The 22,829-nt window shown below is 36.3% G+C and overlaps 2 protein-coding genes and 1 pseudogene across 2 annotated transcripts; 1 reads left to right on the top strand and 2 right to left on the bottom strand.

The window, feature by feature from the left end:
- Window positions 1-996: 996 nt before the first annotated feature.
- On the bottom strand, window positions 997-4,688 carry LOC112199554 (annotated as a pseudogene).
- Window positions 4,689-5,524: 836 nt separating this feature from the next.
- On the bottom strand, window positions 5,525-9,214 carry LOC112196845 (L10-interacting MYB domain-containing protein-like). Its single transcript, XM_040518798.1, has 5 exons — window positions 8,983-9,214; window positions 8,017-8,204; window positions 7,670-7,747; window positions 6,377-6,709; window positions 5,525-6,289 (listed from the first exon to the last, which is right to left on the bottom strand). The coding sequence occupies exons 1-5, from the start codon at window positions 9,212-9,214 to the stop codon at window positions 5,696-5,698; spliced, it is 1,425 nt and encodes a 474-aa protein (XP_040374732.1). The 3' UTR covers window positions 5,525-5,695.
- Window positions 9,215-21,320: 12,106 nt separating this feature from the next.
- On the top strand, window positions 21,321-22,465 carry LOC112196004 (40S ribosomal protein S27-2). The gene is made up of 4 exons (XM_024336255.1): window positions 21,321-21,479; window positions 21,752-21,853; window positions 21,942-21,970; window positions 22,056-22,465. Exons 1-4 carry the CDS (start codon window positions 21,477-21,479, stop codon window positions 22,180-22,182), a joined length of 261 nt encoding a protein of 86 aa, XP_024192023.1. The 5' UTR covers window positions 21,321-21,476; the 3' UTR covers window positions 22,183-22,465.
- Window positions 22,466-22,829: the final 364 nt, after the last annotated feature.

The following is a 22,829-nucleotide window of genomic DNA, read 5'->3' as shown; positions in this document are numbered from 1 at the left end:
AAATCCTCCGTATGGGGACCAAGAATAAGAAATCATTGCCTTCAAACGAATGGTTCATAAACCTTAATGAGAATGACTATAGTGCATAGAGCACATGTAGCATAGACCATTATAAAACTTACAACATTGTACAAATCTTTCAACAAAGCTTCAAGCATAAAAAAAAGTCAGATTGCACGGGACGAATATAATCTAGATGCCCGAGAAGAGTAAAAAGACATCTATGCATCTTGTAGTTCCAAACTTTAATCTTGTAATCGTCCCCTGCAAAAACCCAACATAGATCAATTAAAACCTGAACTGTACCATCTACAAGTTAATGATCTTCTATAAAAACAAAATACAGAATTGCAGCATTCAATTAACCATCTAAAAACCATAATAGTTCCTATCAACGTGTGATTGAAATGTTAGCTTTCGTTATATAAAGACAGATACAGAGTTGATCAGTATATCAACTGATGCAAAAAATCTATACATGTAGACCATAAAGAAATGAAACTATAAGCTTGGTGCAAGTTATAATCAAGTGTCGTCAACAGAGATCTTATACAACATCATTGCTCTCCAGGATATAGGACAGAAGATCACACAACAAAACCAACTTTTTCTTAAAAGTATAATGCAGTAGATACTGTAAGAAATGCCTATTTGGTTTGATTGAAGTAATACATTGTTCAATAATCTATCGCTAGCTCGAGCAATAGGCTAGGTTGTGGAAGAAATCTAGTTCCATGGAGAACAATGCTTTCTTGTTTGCTGTGGAGCCTCTAAAAGTATTGCATTGGTAGGGCACTAGGGCATTAATGATGACTAATTTAATAGTATGAGATGCCTAATACCAAGATAGGTCTGTAGAACCCCCATTGTAACAGAAAATTTATAAATTGCATACAGTTCTCGGACAATCCAATACCATCTCTGTAAAATAATTGACAAACAAACACATGAAAGCAGCGTATAATAAAAACACATATCCCTCATATGTAATTTTATCTATTCCTGCAGAAACATAAAGATCATTGCTGTCAATTTATGCACTCTCCTAAGCCTCTAATATGACTAGAGTGAAAAGATATCTCAAGTATATCAAAGGCACAGTAAAATGGGATGAGGTTCACTAAAGGATATCTCATTCTAGACAGGGCCATATAGACAGACATTCTACTAGTGGACATTGAATGTCTCTTGGTCCTAACCTGGTCCCTTGGAGTAGTAAAAATTAGCCAACTATAGCCAAGTCTTCCTGTGAAGCAGAGAATCAATTTTTGGCATAAAATCTTCACTGATATTCACTTGTTTCTGCACAATCCACTAGCAGCCTTGTGGTCTGAAATTAACCCTTCCAATTTGGTGGAAGTTCCACCAAAGGACCAAACATGTGAAATTTGATTACAACTCTCTGAGAGAATTTTCATTTTTCCTCTACAACTACAACACTTGTATTCTATAACGAGCAAAACAGACAAGCCTAGATACACTTAATTGGTAATTCCAAAGAAATTGAGGGGTAAAGTTAAAAGAGGAAGTACCTGATAGTTACAGTGGAAGCTGTAGCGGAGCTGAGGGTTGATCTCAATAAGAGAGTCGTCGTGGTCATAGTCCTGAGCGCGCTTGCGAAGGACATGCATGGTTGCTTCCTCCCCTGCCTGCTACCGTGTCACTTTCAGCTTCGCATTGCCGAATTCATCCTCCTCTTCATTTGCATAACAAGTAGCAACCAACCACAGATTAGTTAAGATCCTTTACCTCCTTAGTTAACATTTTGCACATTCAAAATGCATACCACTCTATCAAAACTAACCACAGTAATTCACAGCTGAAACTAAATTCTAAACCACACAAACTAATTGTGGCTTCATAATTGGCAGATCACCATACCTCACTAACATTATTAATTGATTCATGTTAAACCGTGGCTTCATAATTGGCAGATCACTATACCTCAATAACAAGATTCAAATCCATCATATAATAACTCACAATATTCAAATCACATCAATATCAGTTATGCATAACAAGTGTTCGATATAGTACCTGAGAGATGAGGCGATTGAGATCGGTGTAAGTGGGATGCTCAATGTCCAGAGATCGACGATAGATGTCGTAGATGGCCTCATTATCAAGCAAAACAGACGCATCGGTGTGCTCAAGCAGAGAATGAGTGGGGACGACACTGTTACAGGGCTCTACAACAGACGTAGAAACCTGAGGAAAAGGATACACCGTGAATCTGAGCTCGGACGTTTTCCCATAGTCCACAGAAAGACGCTCCAGCCTCCAGCAGAAGCGACCCTAGACCCGACCCGGTATCACCACCGACGACATTGAAGACCAGAAATCCCTGAAGCCCAGTGCAGTTGTCGTCGAGCTTCCGGATCCGATCCAAGCAGAGATCGACGATCTCTTTGCCGGTGGTGTATGGCCACGGGAGAAGTTGTTAGCGGCGTCCTCCTTGCAGGAAATGAGCTGCTCGGGGCGAAGTTTCGGTGCGGACCTTGTCAATAACAATGGGCTCTCGGTTGACGAAGATGGCGCGTGGAACTCTGAAGCAAGTCCCAGAAATCGACATGCTACAAGAGATAGGGATATTCGGATAAGGTTTCAGAAGGGCTTAGTTAACGGGAGGGAGGGAGGGAGGGAGAGTTGCCAGTGGCAGTTTTTGTAATTAAGTTTAACTCTAGTGGTAGGTAGTTATTAGGTGACCTTAATTATCATGGGGATATTTGTGGTATCTGGATTATCATTAGGTACTTTAAAATGACCTCTTTTATCATTGTCCCTTTAAAAAATATTAAAATTTGTAAATAATTAAAAAAATCATAAAGACTTTTTCAATCGTGCTTAACTAAGGGCCGGGATTCCTCGACTTAGTTTTCACTTTTCATACCTTATGGTTACTGGAATTTTAATTAAGGTTGTAGAACTAAATTTCCTCATTCTCTTGTTTTATTTATTTATTTCCATAAATTTATCTTATATGTGGCTTCACAATTTTATTTTATTTTCCGTTGAGCGATTTTTTTTTTGAGCGGTTTAGTAGTCAGTAATTTCTTTGATTGTTGATTTGCATGGCCTTGAAAATTCAGACCATTAATATTTAATTAGCTGGTGGGCGTGTGTATCGATATTCCATTTACATAAACAAATCCATCCGCTACTAAGGGCGAGTTTGGCCCCGAGGTGATTAATTTAAAAGTAGCTTTAGCTGTACTGTGAGTATAATCAGCTGGGTGTTTGGTAAACTGTGCTTTTAAAAGTGCTGTGAGTACAAAAGCAGTGTTTAAGTGTTTGCTAAACTTTAGTATAAAAGTGCTGTGAGTTTAGAAAATGACCAAAAAGGTCATGAAGTTAAAATGATGTTATTTATATATTTTTAAAAATAATAACACTTATGATCTTTATAATAACATTTATTATCTCTATATACTCTACTCATTTATTTATCCTACATGTGTGTGTAATCATCTTCCAGTGTCTTTGACATTATATTTCATGTTCTAACTATATTATTGCAAGGAGATATGGGTTCTTTCCTCTGAGTAACTTCCGTCGACTGAATCAATAAGCTTCCTTGCATCCTCTTCCATGTGAAGTCTTGTAATGCCAAACTTCTTATGCCCACCACCAAACTCTACTAGAATGTCCAAATCAATGTAGCCACCGGTTACAATTGGAACATTAAAGTGGGATATTTGGTACCCCTTTGGAAGGTCCGCGTAAAAGTATTGTTTCCAATCAAACAATTAAGATAGCTAATATGTAAATGAGCTATTTGCTTATGCATAGATAGTAGAGGATGCACAAACATAGTTCATTTGATGTTTATGGGATACAAAACCTTTAGCACATCAGTTTACTTCCATTACCAAAATATATACATCAAAAATTCAATCTCCAATGGAAAGGAGAGAATCAAAATGGAGCCAACAAAAATCACTCCCATTTCTTGATCACCAACGAGATTGGTAAGGTGGAAGAGTTCTTGATATCAACACATCATCATATGAAAATATCAAATGGATCTTCTATGGTGAGCGAGCATTCATTAAACTTGCAGCAATATCATTTCTCACTATATCCATTTCTTGTGCCCCGAGATTGTAGTTTATACCATGTTCTTCTTGTGCATTCCCCCCATATCCATCTCATTTTGGACATTATTTCTATTATTGAAATGAATATCATGTCGACTATGCTTTCTTACATAGTTATGAAGCGTCATTGTCGCAATAATTATTTTGACTTGTGTAATGAATGGATAACTAGGCATGTCTTTTAAAATCTTAAAATTTTTTTTCCATGCTCCAAAAGTACGTTCAATGACGCTCCTAAGAGATGAGTGCATATGGTTAAATACCTCTTTAGAACCGGTAGGTTCACCGCCGTTCCGAAATTGTGGAAGATGATACCTCACACCACCTCTATAAGGTCCTAGATATCCCTTCATTTGTGGGTAACCAGCATCCACAAGATAATATTTCCCTGTCAAAATAAAAATTATGATAATTTAATTTCTTGTTTTTCAGTTTGGAAATTGCATAATTTCAATCATTACCATTGGGAGGCTTAGGAAACTTCAGAGCAACATTCCTTATAGGTGAGAGAAATATCCTTGTATCATGTGCAGTTCCTTCCCACCCGGCACATGCAAAAGTGAATTGCATGTCAAAATTACACACCGCCATTATATTTTGAGTCGATATGCCTTTCCTTCCAATATATGGTATTTGATCTCGAGGAGGTATTGAGGCATACACATGTACACCATCAATAGCCCCTATACAATTCTGCAAATAATATGGGATTAAAATGACTAAATGCCATCAACAAAATCAAGATCTGCAATAAATAAGAGCAAAAAAAAAAAAGCCAATTAAATTTACCTTAAAATGAGGCATATATCTTGTATCTCTTGATATTTCCTCAGGAATTTCATTGAACTCAGGATCCGGCGGCTTTATAACATCAATAGCCATTTGACATACACTGTCTAGGACAATACTAAAGTATCTACTCACAGTCTCTCCAGAACGTTGGAATCGTTCTTGGGCTAACCTATTCCCAACACCATGTCCTAACATGTGCACGAACATTCCCACTATCTCAGCAGCACATATGTTCTTTGAACCAGTCAAGCCATAGTTATCTAGTAAATCATTACATAATCTGAGAAAAACATGTTTTTCCATTCTAAACATTCTATAACAACGACTTTCATGTCCTGCTAGTAATTCCATTATCCATCTATTTGCTGTTTGGTCAGAATTCATGCATGGAGTTTTAACAAGATATGTGTCATGGTAATATTCAACTGTGCGTAGCAACAAACATACATCTTGGTAGAAGGGAAACTCCTCCTCATCTATAATGTCCATATTCTGAAAACAATCAAGTAAACCTGCAATTCATCATTTCATACATTCAATTTATCTTAATACAATCAAGGATAAACAAACCAGATATAAATGAGAATTAATTAACAAATGAGAAGTAAAACCAGAAAAGTTCATCAACCAAATATATGATTACCAGTGCAAAGTAACATTCCAAGTTAAATATCCAACTGAGAATAGAACATATATACAATAGTTTATCCAAATACTAGCAGAACATGGTACTTGTCCAAGCTTCACAAGTAAACCAGTTTCAAAATCAAAATAGCTAGCTTCTTCCTAGTAGCTTCTTAGTCCTATTATTTTCCACTAGTTCCCATTTCATAATAAAGCCACTGAATCTTGATATCTGCATCTTCTATGGTGACAAACATCTCTCTCTTTTCTTCATTGAGAAATAACTGAGTTGCAAAAAACCACAAAGGACTACCTGGTTCTGCCCCGAGTAAAGATGAAACTGATTTCATCACTTCAGCAATAGAAGTCCCCAACACACATTTATTCATTACTGAAGTCACAGCGCTCCTAGTTTGAATTGATTCCACCATCCGATCAATTTGTATTACTAACTTAGCTGCACCTCCAATCTTTCTTGATCCTATACCTTTGGCTTTATTATTTTTCTCAGTACCTGCATTAACTTGTTTTGTTGGTGTCCTTTTCCTCTTACCTAAAGAACTGGCAATGACTTTAATGGGACATGCCAAATCATCATCACTATCTAATGGAACTGCAACATTGTTAACTTCTATATCATCAGGTGGAAGTACACCAGATGATGGTGCCCAAGCATGAACACCACTTGCAGTAACTTGTTGGAACATCATATCTAGCTTCTCTTCCAATTCAGGGTTAATTCCCTTTTTACGCAATTTGGCATATTCAGGATTGTCCTACATTTTAAAAAAGATGACTGTTGAAATAAGTTCATTGTAAATTAACAAAATGCCACATTAAAAACTAATTAGAAGATTACAAACCTGAATTTTACTACACCACCATTCATCAGGTGCATTTACAGTTTTCAGTTTGGGGTTCCACCCCAAACCAGTCTCCTTCCTAATTAGTTCTTTCCACAATTTCCATTGATCTCTTAATAAATCCCACTTATTTTTGAATTGAGATTTAGTATATTGAAGTCCCGTCTCTTTAGCGAAGTTAATGCCCAAATTTTCATAACCTTTTGGTGTGAGGTGAGTACTTGGACGACTTCCTTTCTCAATCTCCTTGATACAAAGGTCACAAAAGACATCTACATTATGATCAGTCCAAGTAGCCTTTCCTTTTTCCTGTATTCCACTCTTGTTTGCCATCTGTGTTTAAATCATCATTCCAAAATCTATTACAAATAGGTAATCGAAGGTCCCTCATGTCACCTAAGAAGAAGGAAAGCACAAAGAAAAACAAAGGCCAATAACCATGGAAAAAAAACAAGAGCAGAACAGCAAGGAGTTGCCTATAATGTTCTCATAGTTTAAATATTTTGCTAAGATGCTTATTTGTGCAGAGTTCTTTTTACTTGTTCATCTGTTACTATTATGTCCACTTCTGAGTTTCTTATATGCTACTAGCTGCTATATATATATATATATATATATATATATATATATATTTAGAATTGGGAATGCAAAGATTGTTTTGTAATCTTTACACAGCAAAGATAGAATCTTTACTTTAGTATGCTACTTGCTTCCCTACTTGCTGCCATATAATGTTTCATTGTTAATATTGCATCCACATTTGCTTCACACATAACTAAGCAATGTCCATCAAAACAAAGGCACTCAAATACTTCCTGTAAGATTCAACCACATATCCAAGTATGACTTCCCACCAAAAATAGGAGTCATGCTCTGCCCCAAACTTGATACCACTATAATCAAATTTGAGGACACATTCTCATTGCATAGTTTCTACCATGTTATTGTAATTTAGTACCATTGCTAGTCTACTTCCAACGATATCAATATCTGATCCAATTTATTCAGACAAAAAAAAAAGATCTAATTTATTTAAAATATCAAATTTCTGCTAGTCTACTTCCAACAATATCAATATCCAATCTATTTACTATAATATTTATGTTGATCTCTAAAAGCTAAAGCAATTTATGATAGTCGGGTGTTAACATAATTCTAGTGTGATGTATAAATTGTTCTCTAAACACACAGAAAGAGTCAATATGATCATGAATCCACAAACATTAAACCCATATTTCAAAGTATTAGAAGAGATTCAGCAAACGCAATTAACTACATGCAGATCGTACTTACCTTTGCTAGGTTATAAGGAAGTAGATACAACCTTCTTCTAATTGCAATAGAGTAGTCCCTCTTCCTCGAATCAGTTACCTGTGTGATCATTGTTTTCATCAAAACTTCTAAACAAAATCTCTGTTTTCAAAGCTTTAATCTAAAACCCTAATCTAAATTTGGAGAACCCGTAATAATTTATTCATCATGTAGACAATAACCTAGATAGGATGATGAAACCCAAAATACTACAGAAGATAAACAAGAATCAGAGATAGAACCCCAAATCAAAAAGTCAGAAACATGCATTCCCAATTCAAGCTACTGACTTTTCACACATATGAATTCCACTAACCATATAGCCTTACCAAATAAGATTGTAATGAGTGATTTGTTGCAGATATGTAGATGGAGAGAAACGAGAGCTCTGTTTGACGTCGATCAGTTTTCTGAAAGTCTAGAATGAAGTTTGTGAGTTGAGAGCGTGTAAAAACTGATGATATCAGGTAATATAGCAAATTAGATGAGGGCAATATAGGTAAAGCCAATAAATAGTCTCAGATTCTGAAATCAGAAGCATCACTTTCGCAACTTGTAGATTATAGCATTGGGAAGTGGGAGATTGAGTTATAATCCACAACATCTGGTCTTACCAAACACCTATCCAACTTAAATTATGGAATAAGCAGCTTAAGCTGCACTAACCTCGGAGCCAAACTCAGCCTAATTATCCGTTACTTCCTTTCAAAAAAAAAATTATCCGTTACTAGTCGTCACAGCAATTAGTGGACCAGCCTCTTAATTTGGTCTATTTTACACTTGACCAGGTTCAAAAATAAAATTATATGACATATGATAGGTTCAAGATATTATTGTACACAACCATGACCGCCCAGGGGAACCGGAGCTATACTACACCGGTGGAGGTGTAGGTTATTGTGAACTAAAAGAGAGGCATTTTTGATAGAAGGCGGCTTGCATTAATTAATTCTGTATACAGTTTGTGTTATACGATGGCTATACAAATACTACTAATGCATTTTATTAATAGCCTTGCAAATCAGATCAGTAGTTACATAACAGAGTTCAATTGAGATCAACTAATTAACTGAGTTCAAGCATGGTTTATGCAGCACAAAGCTTAAACCATTCTTTTATTTCACTAAATAAAAATAATGTTATTTAGATCGATCATTCACTCTGACACAAACTGCAGGAATGAATTAAGAAAATGTACGCGTGTATGATAATCCCTCTCATCTCATCATATGCCTGCAGTTTTATCAACCATCGACTATGGAAGTGCTACAGTAGGCCATAGCAGCGGTGTGTACACTGGGCTTGGACCTTGACGCATTCCTGCCAACATGCATCTGGTATTTGCTGTCTTCCACCGTTAGAACACCGATTAGTGCACGGTATAATGACGTTGGAATCGCAAGCCTTGAGACATTTCACCGTGGCTCCATCTCTTTTGCCGTTGACGCGTGCTACCTCAGGGCAGGATAGCGACACCAGTAGAGCTGCTAACAGAAGACTAAGCGCTTTAGTTCTTGACCTTGCCATGGATATGCAAATTAATTAAAGTTGTAAAACCTAGCTCGTTGAGACTTGAGAATATCGTATATATACCACTACTAGAAAGAGATCAATTAAATGTCATATATATATATTAAACGTTTCTTTGTCTATAAATGTGGTTGAATGTTACATGTAAAAAGAAACTAATTAACTGTAATTATACCCCTAGCCTTGATTCCATGTCTGAAACGCCATTGACCATGTTGTAATTAATACAATGATGCTTTGTCTTAATGCTACCAAGCAGTAAACGGCATAAAAGATAAAAACCTTGTATCGTTTTTTCGATTGTCGTCAAACTTAGGCTTTGGCTTTACTCGATCAAGGACCATGATAATCTAGCCCCCAACCAAAAAAAGGCTTCACCTCACTTCCCAAAATAATATTCTCTTTCTTTCATTTTCCAAATTCTCGACTTAACTTATCCAAAACTAATCTCTTCTCAGTATTTCTCTTTATCTATTTTCTGAATATTTTCGCTCACGAATACGAAAATCGAATGAGAGATCATTTCTTTAAAACAAAAATGCCAAGGAAATAATAATATTGAAATGGTAAGGGCGGTTATTTGATTCTCATGCGAATTTTATAAAATTTGACACAAAGTTATGCACAAAAGTAACACTCACTTAGTAATAAGAACAATGAAAATTTGCAGCCAATTTTCATAAGTTCAAAATTTCTAGTCAATCGGGTGCTATTTTTGATAAAAGCCTCCTTTATATACTAATTACCATTTCCATAAATATTAATTTGCATCATTGCATGACCAACCAAGTCCATCTGATTAAAACTAAATCACCATAATGTATAAATGTATGATAATGACCTAATTCCAACAAAACATTAACCATTAATTCATGACCCATCATAGTTCGTTTTCTCGTTGGGTTGTACTCATTGTTTGGAATTGGAAGGAAGAGATCCCATTAATTCCACTCCGTATATATGTGGACGTACTACTGAATTATTCATTTCATAGCTATACGCAATGTAATAATTTTAACTTGTCGATCATGACCGACTTGAACATAATATTTATAGCAATCCTGGAACTCGATCTATTTTGATTTCAGATCAACATTAATCAAGTTCATCGATCATTTATGCAGCACAAAGCTTCAAACATTCTCTTATATATTTCACCAAGGAACATATATAATGTTTATTTAGATATCGTACGTGCCCGTACTTAGGTACATACTCAGTTTCTGCCGGAATGACTTGAATATTTAGCGATGCGGCTGCATTGTTAATGATCGATCATGGATGTGCTACAGCATCATATGGTGAAACTGGTTCCTTGCAGAGTTTTATGCACTTGGCTTGGATCTCAGTATCTCACTGCACTTCTTCAAACCTGTAGATGATCCAAGTCCTCCTTGCTTGCACCCATATGTGCTTGGAGTCATGAGATTGTTATTGCAGTCATCAAGACAATATTCTACCACAGCTCTATCTACTTGACCAGCCATGTCGCGTGCTGCAACATCATGCCAAGATAGCAACAGAAGTAGTGCTGCTATTGCAAGAACAAGTGCAGCGCTTCTTGACATAGCCATGGACATGCAAATTAGCTAGACAGAAATGATTGAGAAACTAGCTCGGTGAAAATGGATATGTAACTGCACTACAGGAGGTGCTAGCTAGTCACACACAGGCCAGAAATATATTTTTAAAAAATTTAGCATTTTTCTTTCTTGGAGAATGATCAGTTTTCTATCTGTATCAAAATATTTCAGACGCATGTATGTCTGACAGATCCAAAAGTAATTTCTGTACGTAACTTTTCCCACCCGAGTCCTATGATATCAATGAAACTCTATTAATCTATACATATAAAAGAAGGAGTGGCGATTACCTTATTTCACTACTGGGGATGAATATAAACAAGGGACAGTTAAAGGCATACCCAAACAAACGTTTTCACAAAAAGAAGAATAAAAGTTGGAATTGCATCCCACCGCAAATAGAACGAGAGACAAGGGTAAAATGATTTGCAAAAGCACTCAGTACTAGTCGATAGCTTTATGATCGATCAAGAGACCCCAAAAATCATTTGCTTAATCGAAACATATAATCCTGCCTAGCTATTATACCTAAAATATAATTGTAGCTATTATACCTAGAATATAATTGTATCTTGATATACGGTCAATTATCCAAGCTCCTGACATATATACAACTTTTCGATTGTTCTTTTATTTCATGTCAACGTACTAGGACATGATTTATTTACTAAAGCACGTAAAAACATAGTCATCCAGTATTCTTGTGCATATAAACTGGCTCTTCGCGGCATTAATAATCGTCATCATACTTAGGCTATGGCTTTACTCGAGCGCCATGACAATCTAGCCCCCAACGAAAGAAAAAAGGTTTCTCCTCATCAGTCCTCGTATCCCACAACCACAATTTATTCCTTTTGCTGAATTCTCTAACTCCCCAAATTGATATAACCTCTTATCAGTTTTACTTTCACTCTAAATTAAATCAGGTATATATATATAGGAGAATTCTTGAGTACCTTGGTGTTTGCCATACCCTCATTTTGTTAAATATTTTGGACCATTGAATTAGTAATATATCCAATGGTTCAAAATATTTAACAAATTGGTAACTTGTTTAGCCCTTAACCTTTCTAATTTTTTTGGTAACACAAACTACTAATTGAATTGAAAACAATAAAGATTGTGAAAACAATAAAGTCAATTAATGTTTGATTATCAATTGACAATTGACAATTATGATTTTCCTTTTAAAAAAAAAAATTAAAAGAACCTTCTATCCTAGGTACACCGAATTATTTTTAGTTAAATAGTCTATATTACTAATTAATTTTATTATTAGTGAATTAATGCTTGTTATTAATGGACTATTACACAATTGAAAATTACGTTTTTTCCTTATTAAAAACAAAAACCTTCTAACCTAAGTTCGCAAAATTAGTATTAGTTAAGTAATCTTTATTACCAATTAATTATATCATTAGTAGTTTCCTTAACTAAATATAATTCTTTTTACATGAATTTTACGACAACGACAATAATTAGTGTAAAAATAAATAATATTTGTTTCAAATGTAGTCAAATGAGAACCTACTTTAGGATTTATTTACTCAAATGAGAATCTACTTTTCTCTAATGAGAACATATTACAATTACCACTTTTAGGACTTAATTACTCAAATGAGAACCTACTTTTCTCTAACCAAGACCTTGTTTACTTTAATGCGGATTTTTTTTTTCTAATTACCACATGTGTCATCAAAGTGGTTACATGAGTCCTCAAAGTGGTAAATATTATATAAAATAGAACATGTATGAATATTTATGTTTTTATCATTAGTGAAATTATTACTACAATGACTATACATTTTATCACAACCCACAACACTTGATGTAAAAGCGGTAACTTTTGTTCTATTTGTATTAATTACTTCACCTAAACTAATGTACTAATTTATAGACAATTTAACAAGTATGACAACAAATTTGTTGTCAGAGTGGTAAATCTTTATGTTTTTATCATTAATGAAATGATTACTACAATGACTACACATTTTACCACAATCACAACAATTGATGTAAAAGCGGTAACTTTTGTCCTATTTATAGTTATTACTCAACCTAAACTAATGTACTAATTTATGGACAATTTAACAAGTGCAACAACAAATTTGTTGTCAAAGTGGTAAATCTTTATATTTTTATCATTAATGGAATAATTACTCAATGACTACATATTTTACCATAACTTGCAACTATTGGTGTAAAAGCAGTAACTTTTGTTCTGATTGTAGTAATTACTTCAAAAACTATAGCATTTACAAGATTATCGACCATTTTACAATTCTGACAACATTTGTGTTGTGAACATGGTAAAATTAAAATTAGACCAAAAGATATGTAACAACTCAGTATTGTAAGGAGCTTCTCCACTTGATAATCAAGGTTCTAAATTTGATAAAAGTTGTCCAAATATGATATTTACATCTTTGACCACTCAATTACAATAACCACAACAACTATTGTCATAAGTCGTAATTGTAGTTCAACTATGTGTAATTTATTATTTTGACAATACTTGTTACATGATTTTTAACAATGTTGCATATCAAGAAAGAGTGTGTTGTTAAGATGGTAAATTTTATTTTTTAAAATGACACATGTCGATATTTAATTGAGTAACCTGTTAACCAGTTCAGTAGGTTTTCACTATATTAATTTACTAAAAGTAAAAAAAATAAAAAATAAGGGTATGACAAACACCAAGGTATATATATATATATATATATATATATATATATATATATAGATCTGCAAATATTGAATCTTGTTCTTCTCGAAACGTTTCTGAGTTCCGTTTTCTTTTCAATTGTTGGACTTTACATATTAGCATATCGGTAACCGAGATTCGCTACTCCATACTCTAAATCATGCTCAAAGCCGTAAATCATACAAAACAGACACAGTCACACACAATTAAATAGTCCTAATTCCTTCTTACTTTTATTTGGCCTCCTTAGGCATACTATATTTAGACAGGCAGATGACATAGCTGCAGAGAAGAATGCCCAAACCAAACAAGGCGGGCGAAACCACTGCTTAATCCCCATCATCTTCTCTTCTCTTGAGTGTTTGCAATTAGGACAAGAAATTAAGAAAACTCGTTGGACAAACATAATTTCAACGCCCAATATTGCCCTCAGTCTTCTTGATCGATGCATGGCCAACTGGCCTTGGAATTGAAAAATAAAGACCCTCATATATAGTACGTATTCTCGTTGGTTGTGCTCACTGTTTGGACTCCGAATAAAGTAAAGATCCCAGTACCACTTCATACGTGGACGTACTAGCTACTCAATCATTCAATCCAAATCTATATGCAATAAGATCAGTAATAATTTTAACTTGTCATAACAGACCTCAACATGCAGCGTACATATATTTATAACAATTAGGGAACTCAATTTTTATTTCAGATCCATAATCAAGTTCAACGATCATTTATGCAGCGCAAAGCTTCATACATTCCTTCATTTCACCAACAAACATAGCATTATTTAGATATTTTACGCGTACACGCGTACATAGATAGTTACTCAGACACTGCAGGAATGATTTGAATTAGCGCCGTGGTGGCTGCATTATTAATGATGGATCATGGACATGCTGCAGCAATGGATCTTGGAGCTGGTTCATTTTTCATGCAGCGGTTTGTGCACTTGGCTTGTTTGTCTCTGCATTTCTTCCGACATTCAGCTGCAAATCTGGGGTCGCACATATCTATGCATGCCATCAGGACATTGTCAGTGCAGGCATCAAGGCATTCTACCATGACTTTGTCTACTTGACCATTGGCGCGTGCTGCTGCATCAGGCGAAGTTAGCAACACGAATAGTGTTGCTATCACAAGAACAAGCGCAGCGCTTCTCGATGTAGCCATGGATATGCAAATTAGCTAGAGAGAAATGTTTAAGAAATAGCTGGATGAGAATGTATGTGGTTCTGCAATACAGGATGTGCTGGTTATATATAGTATTTACAAAGGTCATACATATATTTTAAACAAAATTAAGCATTTTTTTCTTTTCTATTGGAAAATGATCGATTGGTTTTCTATCTATATCACAGAATTCCAGACGCATGCATGTATATATGAGAGAGCCAAAAGGAATATTTATACGTAACTCTTCTCTCCTAATTCCTAATATATCAATGAAACCATGAGTGCGTGGGTACATATAAAAGAGGAAGTATCATTTACCTTATTTCACTACGGGGGATGAATATATAAACACGGGGACAGTTGAGGCATACCCAAACAAGCGTTTTCACAAAAACAAGCAAAGAAAGGTGGAATTGGTTTCCACCGCTAGTAGAACTAGAGACAATAGTAACAATAATTAATATCCAATGTTTGATCGATTGCTAGCTTTCTCAAAAGATATGAGAAACTCTAAATTTCATTTGCTTAAGTCGATACCGGTAATATATTACTTACTTATAATATGATACTTGGTCAGCTATCCAAAGCTCGTAATCAACGTTTGAAAAAAACTCTAGGCGCTAGTTGGGCAGTGGACAAGTTTATATTATTTTTATTTTTATTTTATTTCTATAATATGATATTTGGTCAGCTATCCAAAGCTTGTAATCAAGGTTTGAAAAAAACTCTAGGCGCGAGTTGGGCAGTGGACAAGTTTATATTATTTTTATTTTTATTTTATTTCTATAATATATATATATATAAAGAAAAATAAAATAAGAGGATGAAAAATATATATTTAATTAAATTATTAAATTTGTGTTTAAGATAAAATTTATTTAATTGAAGATTAAAAAACTTTGAGAATAAACATACAAGTAAAAAAGAACGCCCCGTGCACGCGCCTGGGCTATACGATGAGAATTATATCCTGTTCGATGGCACGCCCTCGTTGCTTCGTCTTCGGAAGGGCCAGAGAGGACCTCGTGTCCGGTGAGGCAGAGAGGACCTCGTGTCCGGTGTGGTCCCGGAGTAAGCTCGGTCGGAGTAAGGGTTGTGTAGAGACTACTTCATTGTCTAGATTGCTTGGAGGTTGCATTGGGGAAGGTTGGGGGGCGAGGTTGCTGTCGCGCTGGCCTAGATTGGAGCGCCAACCTGGTGGGCGGAAGGCGAGGACGGAATCTGGTGTGACCAGATCGGATCGAAAGATTCCTATCTGGTTAGGTATTCTGATCTAGTTTGGTTGATCTGATCTGGGAAAAGGAGGAGAGCTTGCTCGCGTGCTGGAGCTGTTGAAGGCATGGAGGGCAGGCGCGACTGGCCTGTGATCGCCCAGTGCATAATAGATGCCTGCGAAGGCGCCAATTGCGAGCGAGGTGCAATCGGGATGGAGGTGTCGCGGCCTATGCAGTCTACAACTTGGGCTTGGGCTTGATGGTGTTTGGACCTGGGCTTTGGCTTTGGGCCCATGTTGCTTTTAATTACTTTTATTTTATGCTTTATTATTTTTTACTTGTAGTAATTTGTGGCTTCTTGCCGGTAATAAGTCCCTACCATTATTTGGTAGGGTGACGTGGGCGTTGTCCCGGTATGCACTCTTTGTGTGCCTTGTCTGGCCTAGCGAGGCGCCAAGCTGTTTGCTTGATCAAATGGACGCAACCTCCTAGTGGCAGGATGAAACGAAGTGTCGATGGATTTATCTCTGTGCGGCAACATAGTGGGAAATCTGTATTATTTGTAATGATGCTTCTCTGTGATAGAGTTATCTTTCCGGTATGCATCGCTATGTCAAAGCAAATGGAGTAGCCATTCGCGCATGCCTTGCTAATTGGTGCTTGTTAGAATACATAGATTTTGTAGAGACTCTTGATATTATTTCAGGATGTTCTCTTGATGCTTATTGTAATCTGAGGTTCAGACTTTACGTCCCCCCTTGTATTCTACAGTTTTATTAATCAAGGCTTAAGCCGCACTAGCCCTTTTAAAAAAAAAACAATTTATTTAATTGAATATTTGTTTAATTAAACAAGGAAAACATAAAAGGACCAGTATTCAATTATGCTTTTAATTATACTTTGGCTTGCACACACGTCACACCACTTGTCCATCCAACCATCCTCTCTCTCTTCTCCCGCTCTCTACGCGAACAACAGCCACACATTTTTTTAATAGAATTCTCTCCCTTTAAAACAACAGAGGCCACACATTTTTTCATGTTCTATGTTCATTCTCGTCTCTTCATCAACCAACAGCGACCACCTACACATTCTCTTTCATCTCTCTCTTCATCAATTTTCATTTTTTTTTCATTGTTCAATCACTTCTTCCACACAAAAAAATAATACATAAACGCAATTACCATCAAAATTTCATCCAACCCAGTAAAACCCAGAATCTCGATTAAAAAAAGAAATGCCATTTGTCTGAAAATCAGGCAAACCAATTCAACCCAATAATCAGATTCACATTCAACCCAACATTTACTAGCCAAATTCATAGAATACCTATTATCCGAAGACTTAAGAATGAAGAGAGATTGAGAGTCGAGTAGAAAGAGAGTAGTGAGAGACTTAGGGAGGGGAGAGAGAGGCGAGGGCAACTGAAAGAGAGAAAGAGAGGCGCGGTTGTCGATTGAAGGAGAGAGAGACTCGCCCAGAATCACCACCCAGTCTCACAGAAGCCCAAGCGCCCGCCCAAAATCAAACTGCCCAAGAGCACCCATTAGCCATTAATCGAGTCGAAGACTCACCGCCCAGAGCCTAGGCGCCCTGGCGGTTGAGTTTTAGAACACTACTCGTAACATACAAACTTCCATCATTCCTTTATTATCCATGTAATGTATTACACTAGTACACTACTACGACGTGATTTATTTATTGATCAAAGCACGTACAAGCATAGAGTACTTCTATTTGGGAATGTAAACTGACTATTGGCTGTATTAACTGATCATGAATTTGGTTAACAAGAGACAACATTTCTTTTGTGTAGTATACCCTCTTACCGTCGCAAACAGTTGGACAACCCGGTATGTCTCGGTTACTTTTGTCCAAACAATGCATGAGGTAGTCTGCTCTGCATGCTTACTGAAGCAGTTCTCAATACATTCTGAATTGTATTCAACCTGTTGATCAGCGCCAACTTCCATTGCCGGCCATGCAGGGACGGAACCAGAAATTTAAGTTAAGGGAGACTAATATTACCTTATGATGCTGTCAAGTTTTCCTAAGTTCATATAAAGCTTATTTGTCGTACTTTGACTTCGATGAGTTCGTATGAATTTAATGGCTTCATGCGCCACAAAACTATTCTGTTAGCTTATACATCTACTCATTACCCAGGAAATCGGTGCCGATAGCATCAAGATTTGACTGAAATTTTAGTTTGATTGATTTTTGGTTAGTAGTTTGGGACTTGCGGCTTAGTTTCTTTTGATTTTCTTTGTGATTGGTCAAAATTTTCAAAATATACGTTTTGTCATTTTAGGAAGTACAGATCCTGGGTTTTGCTTGTATCAATCTTTTAATATTTTTGTATTAGCATGTATTTACTCATATATACACTACAAGAAAAGTAGTCTACCACAACATCACAATAACAACATGCTCCAAATGCTCGTTGCTACTTACAGTATTCGACAACGAGCAAATAATGTGCGTTGTAGAAAACTATTTATTACTATATTCGTCATTTGCATGTTGTTAATTTAGTTATCAACAACCTACTTTGCGTGTTGTTATCTGAAAGTTGTCAATTAAGTTATCAACAAGCAGACAAGCACGTTGTTAAATTTTTTTCAGAATTACAACATGAGAAAGGTGGTAAACCTGTTAATGAAGTTGTTGGTGCCATATTGGTAAGAAAGTTGAGCTCTCTGATCTTTAGTTTTAAATTCAAATTCATTAAAACTACCCAAAATTTCCTTTCTGAATATTTTTTCCCTCTATAAAGTGGGTCTCTGATGGAGCCGAACTGGGGACTGAAAAATTGCTGTAACCATGAGCAAGTGGTGTTTGTCATTACTGTTGCTATCTGCACTATTGTTATACTTTTACCTTTCCTATACTGAGATCATGTTGCATGTTTATAGGAAGGTTTAAAAGAGTGTAATGAGTCACAGGAGAACCCACCATCTGCAAATTCCATAAGGGATGATGCACTTACAAGAGTTTTAGGACCTGAAACTCGTGGACGAGTTCGTGGGCTTAGGTTTGGTGCTACACCATCTCGAGTCAATGCTACTATTCAAGGGAGTGCAAAGGTTAAAGAACTTGAAGCTACTGTATTAAGTCAATCACAGAGGCTTGCTCAGGTTGAAGCAAAGCTTGAAGCTCTTTTAAAGGCCACTCAGGAGGTACAAATCTGCTCTTGAAACTTGAATGCATTATTACTCTTCGGATTCTGAAACAAAACACAGAAACTGCCAATTATCTAGAACAATTATATACCACCTCTTGCAATTGAATTCATTTGTACACTTCCCATAGACCAACATCCATGGAAACTACCTTCTCAATCTTCTTGCTTCCTTCAGTTACAGTAGAGCGCAAACAAAACCGGCCAATCCACATTATATTCAAGTCCTTCAGCATTGTGCTTAATAAATCCATTTGGAATGAAGAAGCCTAATGTGTCTTGAACTAAATATAGGGACCTGCTCAACAGAACAGAAACTTAGAGAAAATGATAAATGCACATGCAACTACTTCCCAGGTATGTAATCTTTGCTATAATTTGTAAGATTTATGAATTTTAGGTGAAACAACTTATAGTTAGATGTTTAAACCAATATTTCTCTCTCTTAATTTCTTCTATTTGTAGTCACAACAATCAAGTCGATCTCCAAGCAATGATCTTGAAAATAGAAGATGTGCACTTTTGAATTGGAACAATTATGAAGAAGATGAAGTGGTGGCTGAAGGGAAGATCTCTTCAACAAATCCAAGTACAAAAGTTCATTGTGTGCCTCTTGGACGAGATTGTTGGAAGGTTTGGGTTGATGTGGTGTTTGATGAGTATCAGACTATGGAAGTGTATAGACTAACCATGGATGCCAAACAACTTGGTGAAGCTGTAGGAAGCACTCTTGCATGGCCCAAAAGCTCCATTAAAATGCTCCCTTAGTAGTTGAAGTAGCAGGTATATTTTGCTTTACTTGAGAATTTATGTAGGTGAGGGAGTACCATGCATGTTTTGTCAATGCTGATGAACAAAGAATCCAGTACTTTGTCATGCTTGTTTTGTAAAGAACATATGTATAAGAGAATGTGGCACTCCTAATGAAATGTATATTTTTCATACATGGTTAGTGTGTACTAATATTGACATGTGAATGAGTTTAAGTAATGGTGAATGTTTAGAGGTACAGGAAAGCATAACCCAGCAAATTGGGTGCAATAGTACGTACTGAAATTTTTTAACAACGTATCCATTAATATGACAACGTACCATGTATGCTGTCGAAAACTAAAGACAACATGCTGAGAATGTTGTTAACATTTACAACATGCGCTTGAAACGTTGTCAAAAATTTATGACAACGTGCAGATCTCATTGTTGAATAATTACAACAACATGCTTCGCCTCTTTTCAACAATGTTCAAATCTCGATGTTAAGGACTCGGGGACTTTTAATGACTTTGGCATCTACAACATGCGGCAAACGTTGTCAAAAGCGATTGACAACGTGAATTGCATGTTGTTAAATATGTTTTTTCTTGTAGTGATAGTTTTTTTTCTCATGCTTTTCTCTAATCTTCCCTCTATCTTCATGCATTTACTTGCTTCTATACATTAAATATATATAAGATTTTTTTTTCTCTAAAAAAAATGGGGAGTGTTCTAGCACATCCCACCACCCCCTTGGTTTCGTGCCTGCGACCATGCTAGCAAGAGCCCAGTCACGATATACTGACCAGTAGAAGCACACTTGACATCTTTTGAAGAGCTGCCATTATATACATGAACTCTATGACACGTTTACTTACTTGGAATGAAAAATAATCATGAATCGGAGATAAGTGGAATGAGAGAAGAAATGAATCAGTATTGATTCCGGAGGAATGATTCCTAAACTCATCTCCCACCTTAATAATCCAATTCCTGAGTATTCAGGAATCAATTCCTGATAAGGAGGTGGGACCTACATTCATTCCGATTCCTTCATGTGTTAATAAACGCAGGAGTTCTTTTACCCGGAATCATTCCGATTCCTTTATATGTTAGTAAACGCAGGAATGTTTTTACTCCGTAATCATTCCCTTTCCTTCCAAGTAAATAAACGTGTCCTAAAGATGTGTAACTAAGTACCTTGTTTGAGATTTAATGTGTTGCATTTGAGGCGTTTATATAGCAAAATATCACGCACAAATGTTGAGCCAGAAATTAAGATAGTTGCATCACATTCCGGATGCATGATCAGCAAACTCGTGGCATGGATTATAAACAAGGGTCCAATAAAAGTTTAAAGCCCATAATACTAGCAGCCCACCCGTCTCCTGGTGCAAAACTGAGAATAACAAACACTGAAGGGGCCGAGATCAAAATATAAAAGCTAGATTCAAAGACGAGAATATCCCTAATGTAGGCCAAAGGCGGAGATCAAGGATCTAACGGCCAGCATCGCTCAGCCATTCGTTTATATTCACAAATATAAACCCTAATTCCCCCTCTCACTCTATCCATCGCCGCACACTCGCTCCGTAGAGACTCGTCTGCTTTCGCCGCCGTCTTCTTCGATCTCCGCTCGTCAATCAAGATGGTGAGTCTGACTCACCTTTTCCTTTCTCTAATATGAATCCTCAGGTTCACTTTTCTGTTTAGATTGAACGTTATGCACTATTTCGATCGGTTTAGAAACGTGGTTTAGGGTTTTGTTAGGTCAGATTTATTTAGGTGTTGGATTTATGCACTGGTACTGGAAGAGAATTGTGTTGTTTTTGATCTGTGTTGGTGAAATTGGTAGAAGAGAAGGTGATTAATTTGTTAGAAATGAGATTTTGGAGGTGACTGGTGTTGGTTTTGTGGTGACAGGTGCTCCAGAACGATATTGATTTGCTTCACCCACCAGCTGACCTCGAGAAGAGGAAGCACAAGCTCAAGAGGCTCGTGCAGACCCCTAATTCATTCTTCATGGTATTACCCGTGATGATTCGATGAGTTTTGTGTGTTTTTGAGGTTTTTGTTAGGGTTGTGGTAATCTGATTGTTGTGATTTTGCGCAGGACGTCAAATGCCAGGGATGCTTCAACATGTGAGTTAATTTTACTTGTGCTTTTCGTGATGGTTATGATTTAAATTTGAAAATGAGGAAATTTATTTATCGAGTATGTGTGCAGTACCACTGTGTTCAGCCACTCGCAAACAGTTGTGGTGTGCGGAAACTGCCAGACAGTTTTGTGCCAGCCAACTGGTGGGCGTGCCAGGCTCACTGAGGGGTGCTCTTTCAGGAGGAAGGGAGACTGATGCTGCTACATTAGTACACTTTTGACTCTAAATTATGTGCAAGAGGGCGTTTGAGCCTTGATTTCATGGAAGGAGAGAAATGGATGCTTTCTTGTTGTGTTTTATTATCTAGAATTGGTTTTTGGTATTTAATTTTGTTAAGATTGCTTAATGTGATACTGGTGCGTTTCAGAACTTCCTTGATTAAGTTAGCTGTTTGATGTTATCAATTTTCAATCTCATCTTCAAACTTTATTACGGTTTGTGCTTTGTTACTTTGTACAATTGTCAGTTTTCTTTGTTCTATCCGTGTTATTTGTTTTATCATCCATTATTGTCTTCCCCATCTCTATAGCTTTCATGAACTTCTCCTTGTATAGGGCAGAAAATTAATGTTTGCTGAATAGAGGAATACAGATGTCCACGTTCTTTTTTGCAATAATAATTGCTTCTTTATGCTTTTCTTTCTTTCAGTATCTGAACTGTTCTTCTCAGATGCATGTAGCAAATTGTTTCTGCTTTTTAGTTGTTTAATGTGCTCCTAGTTGTAAGTTTTATGTCTAATTTCTAGGGTAGGGGGAGTGGGAGGAATCAGAGGAGGGTAGGAAGCAACTGAGGATTGAATCTTATTGTAATAGTTTTTACATCAGTGATACTTGGCTTTTTAT

Source organism: Rosa chinensis, chromosome 4 (assembly GCF_002994745.2).
Source record: "Rosa chinensis cultivar Old Blush chromosome 4, RchiOBHm-V2, whole genome shotgun sequence".
NCBI lineage: Eukaryota > Viridiplantae > Streptophyta > Magnoliopsida > Rosales > Rosaceae > Rosa > Rosa chinensis.
Note: the sequence above shows the minus strand (reverse complement) of the source record. Positions and strands in the feature narration are given on the sequence as shown.

Bases quoted from the DNA above. Each gene is read 5' to 3' on its own strand.
- LOC112196845 (XM_040518798.1), bottom strand. From the start codon at position 9,214: ATGGCAAGGTCAAGAACTAAAGCGCTTAGTCTTCTGTTAGCAGCTCTA. The intron at 8,205-8,982 runs GTACACACCGCT...TCAGAATCTGAG, and splicing joins CGTCAAGGTCCAAGCCCAGT to ACTATTTATTGGCTTTACCT. The intron at 6,710-7,669 runs GTAAGTACGATC...ATTTAAACACAG, and splicing joins TTCCTTATAACCTAGCAAAG to ATGGCAAACAAGAGTGGAAT.
- LOC112196004 (XM_024336255.1), top strand. The intron at 21,854-21,941 runs GTATTACCCGTG...GATTTTGCGCAG, and splicing joins CCCCTAATTCATTCTTCATG to GACGTCAAATGCCAGGGATG. The intron at 21,971-22,055 runs GTGAGTTAATTT...GTATGTGTGCAG, and splicing joins TGCCAGGGATGCTTCAACAT to TACCACTGTGTTCAGCCACT.